The sequence below is a fragment of the Gavialis gangeticus genome, unplaced genomic scaffold (assembly GCF_001723915.1).
Source record: "Gavialis gangeticus isolate Ggan-Ray unplaced genomic scaffold, GavGan_comp1, whole genome shotgun sequence".
NCBI lineage: Eukaryota > Metazoa > Chordata > Crocodylia > Gavialidae > Gavialis > Gavialis gangeticus.
In genome coordinates, this window is record NW_017729031.1 from 68,370,995 (window position 1) to 68,385,095 (window position 14,101).

General features: G+C 39.3%; 1 protein-coding gene across 1 annotated transcript in view; it reads left to right on the forward strand.

The window, feature by feature from the left end:
- Nucleotides 1-13,172, forward strand: part of ITGAV (integrin subunit alpha V) — an 81,103-nt gene extending 67,931 nt beyond the window's left edge. Inside the window, exons 23-30 of the mRNA XM_019522874.1 lie at nucleotides 109-189; nucleotides 1,454-1,559; nucleotides 2,512-2,670; nucleotides 5,077-5,190; nucleotides 9,610-9,723; nucleotides 9,809-9,916; nucleotides 11,116-11,238; nucleotides 11,639-13,172. Of these exons, the coding sequence (XP_019378419.1) occupies nucleotides 109-189; nucleotides 1,454-1,559; nucleotides 2,512-2,670; nucleotides 5,077-5,190; nucleotides 9,610-9,723; nucleotides 9,809-9,916; nucleotides 11,116-11,238; nucleotides 11,639-11,734 (901 nt within the window). The 3' untranslated portion in view covers nucleotides 11,735-13,172. The remainder of the gene's footprint in view (nucleotides 1-108; nucleotides 190-1,453; nucleotides 1,560-2,511; nucleotides 2,671-5,076; nucleotides 5,191-9,609; nucleotides 9,724-9,808; nucleotides 9,917-11,115; nucleotides 11,239-11,638) is intronic.
- The last annotated feature ends 929 nt before the right edge of the window (nucleotides 13,173-14,101 follow it).

Sequence of the window (14,101 nt, forward strand, 5' to 3'; positions counted from 1 at the left end):
CTTTTTAGTATAATGGTCCAGAACTTGTACTGATATTAAATAATATATGCATATGTCTTTTAATTACTTTTCCATGCCATTTAACAAATGAACTTACCTTCCTTACAGCTCAAATCTGTATGAAAATATAAGCCCAGTAACATCTTACCAAGTTGACCTAGCCATCTCAGCAGCTGTTGAAATTAGAGGGTAAGTGCTGATCTGAATTGAGCAAAAATATTTCCTCCTTCCCCTGTCTCCTTTTTTGCTTCCTTGATTTTTGCTTTTTGTTTTTATTTCTCAAACTTCCTTTCAACTCTGTCTGTTTAGGGTCTTATTATGTGTTGAATGGTGTATAAATGAGAACAAAACATGGCTATCTTGTCAACTTTTGGTCCACAAATCATTTTCAGGGCACACCAAATTAATCAGCCTAAGTCAATTTTCAGAATGGGTCTTGGGCTTCAGTGGTTTTTGAAAATGTTTACCCTTCATTTGTACAGTGCATTAAAAAAATATAAATGAATAAGTTACTCCATCTGAACAGGCTGCAAAATCACTGTTCAGACAAAAAATGCAATCTTAATGAGCTGGAATTTTCTTTGACTTTTATAGCTTAAGGTTGAAAAAAGCAAATCCGAAGTTATAGAATATCCATTAAGTTGTATTGACTTCTGTAATGACTTCCTCTCTCTGTAATTTACAGAAAGCAATGTAAAAAGTATATGATCTTCCTAACCAGCTAATCAGCTCAAAATGCTTCTTTCCCAGAATATGTATATAATTTAATAACTCAGAAAAGTTGGGGGTTTTTAGCCAAAAAAGGCACAGAAATTCTTCAAATATATTCTTTTTTTTTTTCAGGGAAGAAGTTGTTTTCTGACACTGCTCACTCATTAACACTTAGCATGTTATTTAGCAAAGTAAGAATCACCTGCAATGCCCTATTTTCTTTCATTTCAAATTCTCATCAGGAAGATGCTGCTTTATTCATTTTTTGTTTTCTTGGTGCTGTTAAAACGTCCTGCTTAAAAGAAGAAAAACTCACTGTGCACTGTCACCAGCTCTAATGTTTCAGGTGCTGGTTAAATTTAAGTACCACAAGTGACTGTACTTACCAGATTTCCCTAAGCCTCACTAGGTATTTTTCACATAGAACCCTGCATTCATTGTTGTAATTAATGTTTTAATTTGATATAAATAAGTGTAACTGGAAGTATGTTGATAATAGAATAATACTGTATAGCAAAGATGATCAACCATTTGTTACAGCAAATCCTCAGTTCAGCTGCTGCATTTTCCAGTATGTAGCATGGAAACATGAAGGCAGTCAGTCAGTGTTTTATTTTTAAATACTTTGTACTTTTTTTTTTGTCAGATCTGTATTTTAAAAGCATTAAGGTCATGTTTTAGGAATTGGTCACATATTAGGCTTAACTTTGGATAATTACTATTTGTTCCCTTCACTGTTCAGCGTGTCTTCTCCTGATCACATCTTCCTCCCAATTGCAAACTGGCAACCTAAGGAGAATCCAGAGACAGAAGAAGATATAGGGCCTCTCGTTCAGCATATCTATGAGGTATTTAATTATTTTTCATTTGAGGTTCCCAGATATGGATGGCTAATAAGTAGCAAGATGCAAAGAAAATACTTTCGCTTACATTTCCTATATACAGCAAATGCGCTTTTCTTCATCTTGGTGTTTGACAGGAATTTAATAATTTGCTACTGTGAGCCAGTCCATAGTCTGTGCCTCCTTACAATTAATAGAGTCAACTGTACAGTGCTGTAGGGGTAGGAATTTGGAGGAACAAGGAATTCCCCAGTTTCTTGCATCAATTACCTTATACATAACAACCGCTCATGTTGTCATTGGCCCCTCAGATCTAGACAGATTATTTGGTACTGTGATATATCATGCAGCAGAGTATTCAGTAAAGTGACTAGTCACTATATAAATTATTCAGCTAGTTTAGATGTACTTTCTCTATTGTGAGTCATTATTACAAAAGCTTTTTCCTTCAAAAATTGCTCTTGAAGAATCTGTTTTTAGAGATTTCATCTGCATTCAATTAATTGTGGTAATGAAATTATTCTAAGACCTGTCTGAATGAAGATGGTTCAAGTTAATATACAGTTGATGTGGTACCACCTAACTAAAGAAACTGTGCTTGCCCTATATCTGATATACCATGTACATACAAAAAATGTACAACATGTGCCTGATTTCATGCAGAGTAGTACATTTTAAAAAAGGAATTCCTTGAGGGCCGAATAAAGAATCTTTCTTAACTTTATTCAAAAGAAACTTTCCTTTTTAGCAATTTATTAAAGGTAACTTACAGTTTAGCTTCTTAGAGGCTTTTTTTAAATCTAAGTAATAGAGTTGATGCTATTTTACTGTCAGTTATGGTGGGGAGGAGAATCCTTCCCGTGCACCTTCATCCAAGTCTTAGTTCAAATTGTAGATTAGAAGCTCTAGCCTTCTAACAAAGAGGATAGTTTTTCAGTCTCTTTCTTTTCCACACTAGCTGAGAAACAATGGTCCAAGTGCCTTTAGCAAGGTCATGATGAATCTTCAGTGGCCTTACAAGTATAACAACAATACCTTGCTGTATATTGTCCAATATGAAATTGATGGACCCATGAACTGCACTTCAGATACAGAGATCAACCCATTGAAAATTAGGGTAAGCAAGGACTTTTCTGATGTTATGCTCTGAACCGAGTACTTTTTCTGTCTCTTGGCTGCATAAAATCTTGAAACAAGAAAAAGATCTTGTAGCAGATCTGTTGATGGTTATTTCATATTCTCAGCAGTTGCTATATTTTTACAGTGTTTTCAAAACTACCTTTCCTCCATTGCTTTTATTTATTTTTCCTTTATTTTCCCCGTTATTTGCTAATTTACAGTGTCTTGTATAGGTAGAAGCCAGCTGGAAGGGTAGGTAGTAAATGGTTTCTCAACCAGAACTTCAGATCTACTATACAAAATGCTTTTTAACTCACGTCATAGTTTTCAGTCCAAAGCAATGGAATTTTACTTACTCTAGATTTAAATAGAAACATTTCAGACATACCTGTTTGGATTTCTGAGGGATATTTTGTTATTGTTCCTTTATCTAATTTATTTATCTAGGACCTAATCCAAATCCCAGGGAGTTCAGTGGGGGGTTTTCATTGACTTCAGTGGATTTTGGAACAAACTAATAGTGTCACAAAAGTATGCAGACTTCGCAGAGCCCAGAACAAGATCATTTCCCTTTTTCATAAAAAAGACAAGACAAAGAAATGGCAGATAAGAAACAGCAGGTTAGAATATAATAAGGAAGCTGGAAGAAATGTTTTTAATAATAAGGTTGGAACAGGATGCAGTGACCATTAGTAATTCCAAAAAAAAAAAAGACAGGAATTCTTTGCCTACATATCCACAATACACTAAGGCAATGAGGCCCAATTGTTTTTTGTGTTTTTTTTTAATCAGGCATGCACAAATTAAGCCCCCTGCCCCCCCAATCCCCTTTCCCTCTGTAATCTGTGCTCTGCTTTTTGATCCCTGCCCTATCTCCTGCTATACTGCCTGCCCCCTCACTGATCCACTGGATGCCACAGATAGGGGCTGCCTGTGCCATTTGTGGCACATATGCCACAGGCTGGCCACACCTGGACTAAGGTAAGATATTCTGTATGTGTTCTTTGCATGGAATGCTCTTTTATTCTTATGAAGTAGGTTAGAAAATTTATATTCAATACATATATATTTGTTATCCATTTTCCCTATGTCTTATGTAGTACTGTGAATTCAAATTCACTTATGGAATAAAAGGTAATTCTACATATATAAAGTTAATAGAAACTATCTAATTGGCTTATGTAAAATTTGGGAACAAAATTCCAAGATTAGAAGAACTAAAGCCTTTAAATAGCATGGTGAAATCACTTTATCTCCTTTAATAATGGATTTAGGTGGGATGGAGTATGAGTGCCTATATGCATTTAGAGTTTATATAGAGACTCTATAATATAGTGAGTTGCTAATTTCTAAGAATAAAAGATCTCTGAAGTACTGAGGGGAAACCCTTCAACGGGAAATTTCTTAAACTGAAAGTTTTTGTTGACAAAATCTGTTCTACCAGGCATGAAACCTCTGTTGACGTTAGTTAATGGTCTGTTAATTCAGCTGGCTGATGTACTGCAAATAGTATGCAATGTTGGGAGTGTTTAGTTATGGGGAGACAGGGAATGGGTTACTACTGTGTTTTAAGTTTTATGTAGATTTCTGCATTAGTGATCTAGGGAGGCAGAGAGCAGTATGTTGTTTCAGTTTGAACATCTTGAAATCGCAAATTAGAGAGGAACTTAGGGAGACTAGAAATGCAGGCAGGCAAATAGGTTTCATTCTCTTGCATGTACTGGCAAATTCCAGACTAGAGCCAATGTGAGAGAAAGTATGGGTTTGCCTGTGCTTTGGGAAGTTTTTCTGATGAGCTCATTTTTTATGTCTTCATGATGATGCTTCAGGCATAACACCACTGAAGTTAATTTTATAATGGTTTCACTGTGCAGCTGATGAGGGCTTTTTGGCGGTGGGAGAGGGGGTTGCCGTAGTGTCACAGTGAGAAAACAATCTTGTGTTTTGAAAAATCCATTTACACAATTGCTTTTTTGTTTTCTCTGAAACATACAAAGAGCAACCATTCAGAAAAGAGCTTATGTAATACTGTCTAATAGCATAGCCAACTATTGACTTGTAACTCAAGTTGTGTACATTTCCAGTTATAATCATTATTACTAATAATTAATAAAGATCCCAAGATTTTTTTTTGCAAGAGCAGATAATTAGCCTGGCATGCTAGCTGAAGTCTGTTTGGGGCCACCTAACATTCCCCTGGCAGGGGTTCTGGTGGTGTTCTATGCCAAACTGTGCTTTAATGCTGCTCTCTGGAGTCAAAGTGGTCCTGTGTTTTATCCCCTAGGTGACCATCTGTCAGCAATGGGTGTGAAATTATTCTTGTATACATTCTATTTAGTAGCTTGTAAAAACAGAGAACATAGTACATGCTGTTTATTAAACTGAGTCTTTCTTGATGCATTAGATTTCTACTCCTAAAGAAGATGAGAAGAATGAAACACTTCGTGGGGAAGAAAGCCGTGACCATCACATCAGTCGAAGGGATATAACTGCCATTGAAGGAGATGTACATACTTTGGTAAGCTTTGTACTAGCATCTTGTAGTAATGCAGGTCTACTGTTGTATGTAGGACTTTTAATGGAAAGATGAGAACTTTCAAAAAATTATATTGAAAGAGCATATCTTGTGGATCCTTAATTGTTTTTTTCCTTAGTGTGTTTCTATTTTTGGTGGAATATTTCTTCCAGTACAATCAAGTCGATATTGTCTTAGTAGTTATCTGCAGGACAGAAGGTTGTGCTATAAAAATAAACAATAGCTTTTAGGTCCTTTTCAACAATTTCCATTTATTGAACTATTTTGTGGATTTAGAAGTTGGCCTATTGTGTGAGTGAGATGCAGGAAAAGAGAATAACTGAGTAGAAGTGGAATAGGTGAGCAAGGGCTGGATGTATCCTACTAGCTGAACTGTAGAGACATCAAAAAGTATATTTTCTAATGGACTTTCTCTCTTTGGACCTTGTTTTGTCTTCCAAACAAAAGCAGCTGATAGAGTAAGAGAACTCTCTGAGCAGCTGAATTCTCAAGGGAGCCACTGTCCATAGGGAATGTAGGGCAATTTGTTTCTTTAGAAAAGGAGTCAGTAGTGCTAGCTGTTGAGGGAAAGAGAGTGAGGACCAGCATACATAATAGCAGGTAGAGCTCTGCAAAGCTTCGGATCATGATTCAGATTCGAAGATGGTTTGGAGGCCAAATCTACGAATCCGAATTGAAGCACTGGAAGCTTTAGGCCAGGGGTCAGCAACCCCCAGCACACATGCCGAGCATGGCACACAAGGCCATTTTGCTTGGCACACCACCGCCAGCCCAGACTCTCAGCAGCTGCTCCCAGCAGGCAGCTGGGAGGCTGCAAGCCCTGCTACAAGAACACCGGGCTCTGTGGGCTGGCTGCAGCCAGGAGGCTGCAAACAACTGCTCTGGGCTCTGGCATGTCAGCACTCTGGCACCTTCCAAGGTAGACATTGTGGGGGTTTTTTGGCACTCCAGCCAAAAAATATTGCCTACCCCTGCTTTAGGCTTTCCAAATCGATTCAGAGCTTCCGAACTGATTCAGAAAAGATTCGAAGATTCCGCCATAGGGTATAATGGGGAATAGGTTAAATATCTATAACTTTGTTGTCTTTTGGCTGATTCAGATGAAACTTGCAGGGATGGTAGTCTCTGCTGAGAGCATGACACATGTCAAGGTAATAGGTGCAGGGGTTTCTGGGAAATTGCACCTCAACATCCTGAAAGCAAAACTCATGTTAGGTGTGCGTGTGTGTATGTGTGTGTGTTAAGCCACAGTAGGGTGAAAACTGCAGTGATGGTAGCCACTGCTGAGGCCACAAAGCCTGCGAGCTTTCAAGGAGGTAGGTGCAGGGGTTCTGGGGCCCTGCACCTTTTGCTGATGACAGGCAAAACTCGTGTCATGGGTGCTCGTGCAACTGTGTCTGTCTTGGGGCATGGGGGCCGTGGGGAAACTAGTGTGACACATACATGTGACACGAGTTCTGCTTTCAAGAATTTGGGGTCCAATTTCCCCCAAACTCCTGCACCAGTCTCCTTGAAACTTGGCAGGCTTTGTGGCCTCAGCAGGGGCTACTATCACCCCCCTGCAGTTTTCACCCCCCTGTGCCTTAACACACGCACAGTCACCTGGGTCGTGAGTTTTGCTTGTCAGCAGTTTGAGGTGCTGTTTCCCAGAAACCCCTGCACCCATCACCTTGAACCTTGGCACGTGTAATACTCTCACCAGAGGCTACTATCCCGGCAAGTTTCATTTGAATCGGCCAACAGACAACAAAGTTATAGATACTTCATTGATTTCCCCATTATACTGTATGGCCAAATCTCAGAATCGGCTCCGAATCTTTCAAAGCGATTTGGCCAAATCGAATTGGAAAAATGATTCGAATCTCTGAATCAAATCTTTGGTATCCGAATTGGCTAAATCCGAATCTGAATTGAATAGTGCCCTATTCACGCAGGCCTAATAGCAGGTAGTGACTCTAGGCTTATTGCATCCAGAGATGAGGAAGGAGCAAATGTAAAAGTAACCCAGGAGTTATAGTCCAGTGAGGAATCTTTTTTGAAATGATAAATCTAAAGAAAGATTTAAATGATTCAAAATCATCAAGTTGTGTATCCGCTTGTTACTCCTACCATTATTTGTCTTTTCCTCCATCCTTTTTTATTTTCTCGTGTTATCCTTGAATGTTGTGCCAACCTGGGATTAGATTCCCTCCTAAGGGTTTGTGGAGCTTCTGGCTGGGGAGGTCTGCTCTTCAGCATCACTGCTTAAAACTTTTGAGTGTCAGTGCTTGCTGTAGCTCTGAGGCTGCAAAAGTTGATTCCGAATTTGCCTTCCACACTGGAAAGAACTTTAAACGGCTTTAGATTGGGCAGCTGGTTTGTCAGTCTGAGTGACTAAGATGGGGGAGTATGTCTCAAATTCATGCTCTGTTCAAGATGCAGCTTTGGGGTCTGAGAATGTAGACCTTAGAAGTCCTTAGACTCGTTGATGTGGAGACATTTTAAAGAAAGGAACCAAAGGAGGACCCTGATCTTAGTAAAAAAAAAAAAAAAAAAGAGCCTGGGAAGGGGGAAACAGGGATAAGCCTTTGATTGGAGGGGAAGACTGTCTGTGACAGTCTGAGTCTAAGTCTTTTTCAGTAGGAGCGCCAAACTCCCCGTTACCAAGTGCTCTGAAATGGCAAGAACTCTTCGTTTCGATTCTTTCTTCCAGTTTCCAAAAGTCCTGGTTTCTGTTAGCATTGTGCATTTTCAGGAAGACAGACTAAGCTGGTGTCTGTGCAAAGTGTAAGATGCACTTGGTACCTGCAAGACTCCCGGTAGTAAATGTACCTTACTTAGAACATAAGGAAATACAGAATAGTTAGTATATTATGATAATAGGAAGTGGGGCCACAATCACTTTGTTCAGGAGGTGAAAGAGCAAATGGAAAGGGAATCCAGGAACTCAATATGCCAGGTGACTGACTGACAGTGATGAAATCAAGGATGCAGTGTTTGAGTGACAAAAATATGTTGCCAACTTGTTCTTGCCTTCTACTCCTTCTCTCCTGCAGTGATGCCTCATGTCTATAGCAATATATTGGCATAGCTATAGTTTTGAATGTTAGGTCAAAAATGTTAAAATGATGCAGCCTCATTTTGTTCCTCTTTCTTTTAGAAATACTAATGATCTAAGCCAGGGCTGTTCAGCTTCAGGTAGGCCAGGGCCTGCAGACCAAGATGGCCACACTCTGTGGGGGTGGCCCCCTAGAATTTCCTTACTGCCTCAGCTATGGGAAAGGGGCAGCAGTGGGAAAGGAGGCTGCCAGGACCTTCAGGCCACATGTTAGCCACTCAGCAGATGTGTGAAGTTGGATAGCCCTGATCTAAACCCATTAGTTAACACAGATGCTAATGGAAAATAAGGATTGGGTTAATCCAGGCTAGGAAAACCATCCAAATAGTTCATTTCTTTTGAATTGCTTACTGATGGGATCCCTCAAGCCTATTGAAGAAGGTCATCCAGCAGCACTAGATATAGGTTGCAACTGTGGTAGTGGGGAGGAGCTGCAGGGTAGCTCCTGCATTGGCTCTGGGCAGCCACAGGGAGAAGGGCCCAGCAGCAGCAAGGGAGAGGTGGCCATGTCCTGCTTTTTACCTGCCCCCTGCAGCAGCCTCTGTTTGGCTCCTGCCACTCATTGTGGCCAGGGCAGGTGGGTCCAGAGAGGGTGCTGTAGGGACCCTGATCCCCCACACAAGGCAGGCTGGGCCCAGGGCTGTGCACTCAACCCAAGGCTCAGGCCCTGCAGGCGCAGACTGGGGGGCCAGTCTCCATAAGGCTGGGGCCAGGGTGGCAGCAGCTGGAAGGGGCCAGTGATGGTAGCAGACTGCTGGGGCTTCTGGGAAATTAAGTCTGGCTCTGGAGCTGTCCCAGCCCCACTGCATGCCTGGGGGCAGCAGGATGCGTTATGGGCCAGATGGCACCTGGGCCAGGCAGGACCGAGGGACCCACCATGGGTCAGACAAAGTCCCTCTGTGGGTTGGATCCAGCCCTCAGGCCATGTTTTGTCCACCCCTGCATTACACAGTTCAGAACTCAGCCCTGAGACCTATTTCATCTCACTGCATATCTTGCTCAAGTATATCTCTGTAATGCATAGCCTTTACCATCAGATGATTCTTATCAGGTTACACAGTGGTTTTACATTTGTTACCCTCAAAATAAACAAATACATGAATAAAATCACATTCTTTTACTTGTTGGTTTGCAAGCATAGCAAAAGTGTTGCAGTTTACAGTGCATTTCCCCCTCAATTTTGTGTGATTTGTGGTGTTTTTTGGCACATTTAAATATAGTGATAATGAACTGTATATGCAATTATCATAGAGTGAGACTAAGTAAAATGCATGTGACCTGTTTCTTTTTTTTTTTGCATATAGGGCTGTGGAACTGCTGAATGTTTGAAGATAGTCTGTCAAGTTGGACGCCTGGAGAGGGGAAAGACTGCAATATTATATTTAAAATCCCGCCTATGGACCCAAACCTTTATGAATGTGAGTGTCTACCCGGTTTCTCCCAATTTCTGAATTACAAGAAGACCTTTTATACCCAACGTGCATTCACCATTTTTTTCCACAGAAAGAAAATCAGAATCATTCATATTCTCTTAAGTCGTCAGCTTCATTCAGTGTGATAGAGTTCCCTTATAAGAACCTTTCATTTGAAGATATTCACAATTCTACAATAGTAAGTAATGTTATGTATGGTTAAATCCAATGTATATAAATGGCAAAACAAAGTGTGTAAAAATCAGTTTCCTTGTTCTGCTTGTGAGTATTTAGTAACTGTTGACTCTTGTGTCATTTATTCTAATGTTGCATTTAATGAACACTTTCTTTTATGTTTGAACTATTTTACATGTACAATTAAGGACAAAACAAAATATTTGTATTCTAAAAGCCCAGCAGTTCTTGCATTTTGACATGAAGACTTTTACATCAGTGTCATGTGCAAATATTTTGTTCAGTGGATAGGAAGTGCTGTCCTGAATCTCTCCAGATTTAGATTGCTGAGTAGTTTTGTCACTGTTCAGAACTAAAAAAACCCCGCAATATCTTGTGACCCAGTCAGTCCAATAAGAAAACCAGGATGGGTACATTTTTCAGTTTTAAAAGCCCTGAGAAATATCTGAGACATTAGTATTGGACACTGTACCAATAGTGGTGGTATTGGAATAACTTAATTTGTACTATAGTAATGCAAAGAAAATAGACCAGCACCCCATTTTGTTAGGTACTGTATAAACATGAAAGAAACAGATGATCTTAAAGAGTTTACAATATATGTATGATAGTAAACAGCAGGTGGTTATAGAGGACAAGGGCACAAAAGGAAATAATAAAACAATGTTGTTTAGCATGACAGAGATGACAAGCACACCAGTTGCATGTCACATTTTTTGTAGGCAACATGCAAGAAGAATACCTAAGGTGTGGTTTGAAGAGGGACAGGGGTGTGACTAACTTGTAGAATTCAGCTTCTAAAACTTACTAGTGCTCCTTCCCCCTCCCCACCATACACTTCCCAAATCCTGTACTTTTGGATTCGTTTTGCAAAGGGAACATCTATTTAAAAAAAGATGTTTCAATAACAATTTTAACAACTCTCAAACATTCCTGACATTGTGCTTTGTTCTGAAAAATGTCAAGCATGTAGAAACATGTAGTTCTAGTAATGGATAATGCAGCTACTGTAAACTGGGGTTGGAAAAGCCTTTACACTGCTTTGTATTCTCCATCAATCTACCATCAATCTCTCTCATGGGTGATTTTTAGGGCTTATTTTAAATATTATAGGTTGAACAGTTTGTTTTGAATCTATATAACGTGCATTCATTTCATTACTCTGTAAAAACGTGATTGTGATTTATCATTGTTTTTCATTAGGTTACCACAAATATTTTATGGGGCATTCAGCCACAGCCCATGCCAGTGCCCATATGGGTTATCATTTTGGCTGTCCTAGCAGGATTATTGCTCTTGGGTCTTCTAGTCTTTGTAATGCACAGGGTAAGCATTATATTGGTCTAAAAAGCATTTCCTAGTTGCATATTATTTTCACTGTAACTTTTTTCCTGGGAATTTGATTCAAAGTTGCCTGAATTTGTTGATCTTGTGAATACACTTGCAAAGTCCATCCATTCTCCTTAGAATTGGGGAGAGGGGAGAGTACAATGAAGATTTGTGGGTGGGTTTTTTTTGGACTGGTTGAGTTCATTTTAATTTTTTGATTAGTATTTCCTGGGTTTGTAAAATGGTCAAAAACTAGAAAATAGATCAGAAGGGGGGGCGTGTCTTAAGTAACTGTTTCAATATCACATCCAATAATCCAGAAATGGCTTTATATTATACAAATAGTATTTTCCAAATACATGCCCATAATCCCATTGAATTGTTCTCCAAATTACAGATGGGTTTCTTCAAACGTGTGCGACCACCTCAGGAAGAACAAGAAAGAGAACAGCTGCAACCCCATGAAAATGGGGAAGGGACATCAGAAGCTTAAACAGAGTTTTATCTGTGTAACAAACTTTAAAATGCCAGCATTTTGGTTACGAATTTTGAGTTCCTCCTGAGGAAAAAACACTTCATGACTGCACTGTTGATATCTTTTTGGCATTGGGAATAGCCAAAATAAGAGCAATATATTTCAAATTTCCCTTATATTAATCATGTCCACGCATGACTAACGCATATGCACTGATTTTGTGAGTGAAAATTATAAGTGATGTTTAGTGTCATGATTTTGCTTATTAGATTTTGGGACAGCGTTCTCTACAAATCAGCAGCTTCCATAGTTCCAATTTATTATGTTTTATTTTGATGGATCATTTTAATAGTCGTACACTACATTTAGTTTCCAAGCCTTTGGCTAGCAGCACAAAAATGAGTATAACTTTTTTTTTGACTCTTTACCTTGAAGGCAAGTGTTTTATTTTTCCTTTCCCTTTTGTCTCTGGTACTTATTTCCCCTCCACACCTCCCATCAAAAAACAAGAATGGAAGTAATTTGTGAGATTTGTTTCCCTTTGCCATCTTCTCTACATGCTGGTCTCTGTGCATGGAGTTGAAGGTCAGCTGCTTCCACAGGATCATTTTACCCTTGCACATGCACTCAGTCTCTCATGCTTTATATTTCACAGAAGTTTCTCCAGAGGTCTGAGTTTACCTTGAAAGCACAGGGTAGGCAACTGACCTAGATGTTGGGGAGAAAAGACTGGGAATGAAGCTTCTGGGCTCTATGGAAGCTTTCAGGCCAGGATCATATGCTTTCATATTCAGTTATGATGCCCATGAAGCCCAGGTAAGGACAGTTGCCACCTGAAGGGGAAGGAAAGGTTCATGCTACTATGTATCTACAAAAGGACTGGATGCTATTGGACAGTGAGTAAGGCCTCCAAGGGCTATAGGTGCACAAAGGCATAGTTAACTTCCAGGCAAACCTGGTGAACATATTTAGGGTCCCTACAGGATTTGAAGGCAAATTCCAGTCCCTTAAATAATATAGTCCAAAGTTTGTGATGAGGCTAAAGGAAACTGTTATAGCTCCCCAGTTTTCTGGTTGATTCAGTTTCAGAGAAAGTTAGAGCACTACAGAAGCTACTTGAACCTATACCATCTGGCAGTATACCAAAAGGACCATCTGCCAGGCAAGAATATCCAGATCATACTCTTTATTTTCCATCCCTGCCATGATGCTGACTGTGGGGAGTACTTAACTGGTAGAGCAAGAGTCCAGAAAAATACAACTTATTTTTTTTTTCACCCCCTCCACTCATCTGGCTCATTTAATTTCTATTTTGCATAAAATCTAGACTTCAGAGTCCTAACAAAGATACCTAGCATTTTCTGTTATGCGCTTTGAATCTTACATAAGTTACAGTTAAATCTTTAGTAAATTACGGTCTTACAGGGATTGAACTAGTTTTCTTTTATTCTCTTAATATTGGTGTGGTAAAATTGGGTCTCTTCTAGATAGAGGTAGCACCCGTCACTGAGTTAGCGATACAGATACTGTGGAGAAACTATATCTATAGAGACATTTGTATTACTATAACTGCGTAACAGTTAGGGAGTTGATGTGTGTGGGTGTGGGTGTGGTAGGGGGTGCTGAAGAGGGTTTTTTTCTGTCTGTGTTTTTGGAACTTGCGGGGGGGTTGTTTTTGTTTTTTGTTTTTAATCGTGCATAGTTACCTTGGTACAAACCCTAGTGTGGATGTTGTTAAACTATTATAAAGGCACCCTATGCTAGAATAGCTTATTCTTCCCTTATGGAATAAGCTATGTGAATATAAATTCCATAACTGCATTTATAAAATGAGGGAGTTGGATCTACTTTAATAGTATAATTAAAGCAGTAAAAATGTTGTGAATAGATGAGACTCTGAAGTAACAGCAAAGACAAAAGTTTTGTCATGCATTACCGTTTGCTCAAAGCAGCATGTTAACCGTAAGTACCACAATGACTATGGAGCCTGTTTTGCTGCAGGTTATTTAAAATTATTAAGTTGTTGCGTTTTAACATTCTTCACACTACCTAATATCTACGAAGAGAGAAGTGACTTTCACTCTTAAGCATTTCTTCTTAACTGTACCATAACTTTTTCAGTTATTACTGAAACATTATGAAGTTTGTAAGAGGTCAATTTGTATATCAGGTGGCTTGCTTATTTATCCATATATGTATTACTATTTAGACAGCTTTTTTAGTGTATAATGAGGTCATAGAGTGAAATCTTACACCTGTGGTGGCATGTTTCATGAAAAGCACAAATATTTAGTGGGACCAAGATTTCATCCACAGCCTTTCATTTTAGGCATTGTTACAGTAATCATACAGAAATAATCAGGAGCTAAGCCTCACTGTGTTATT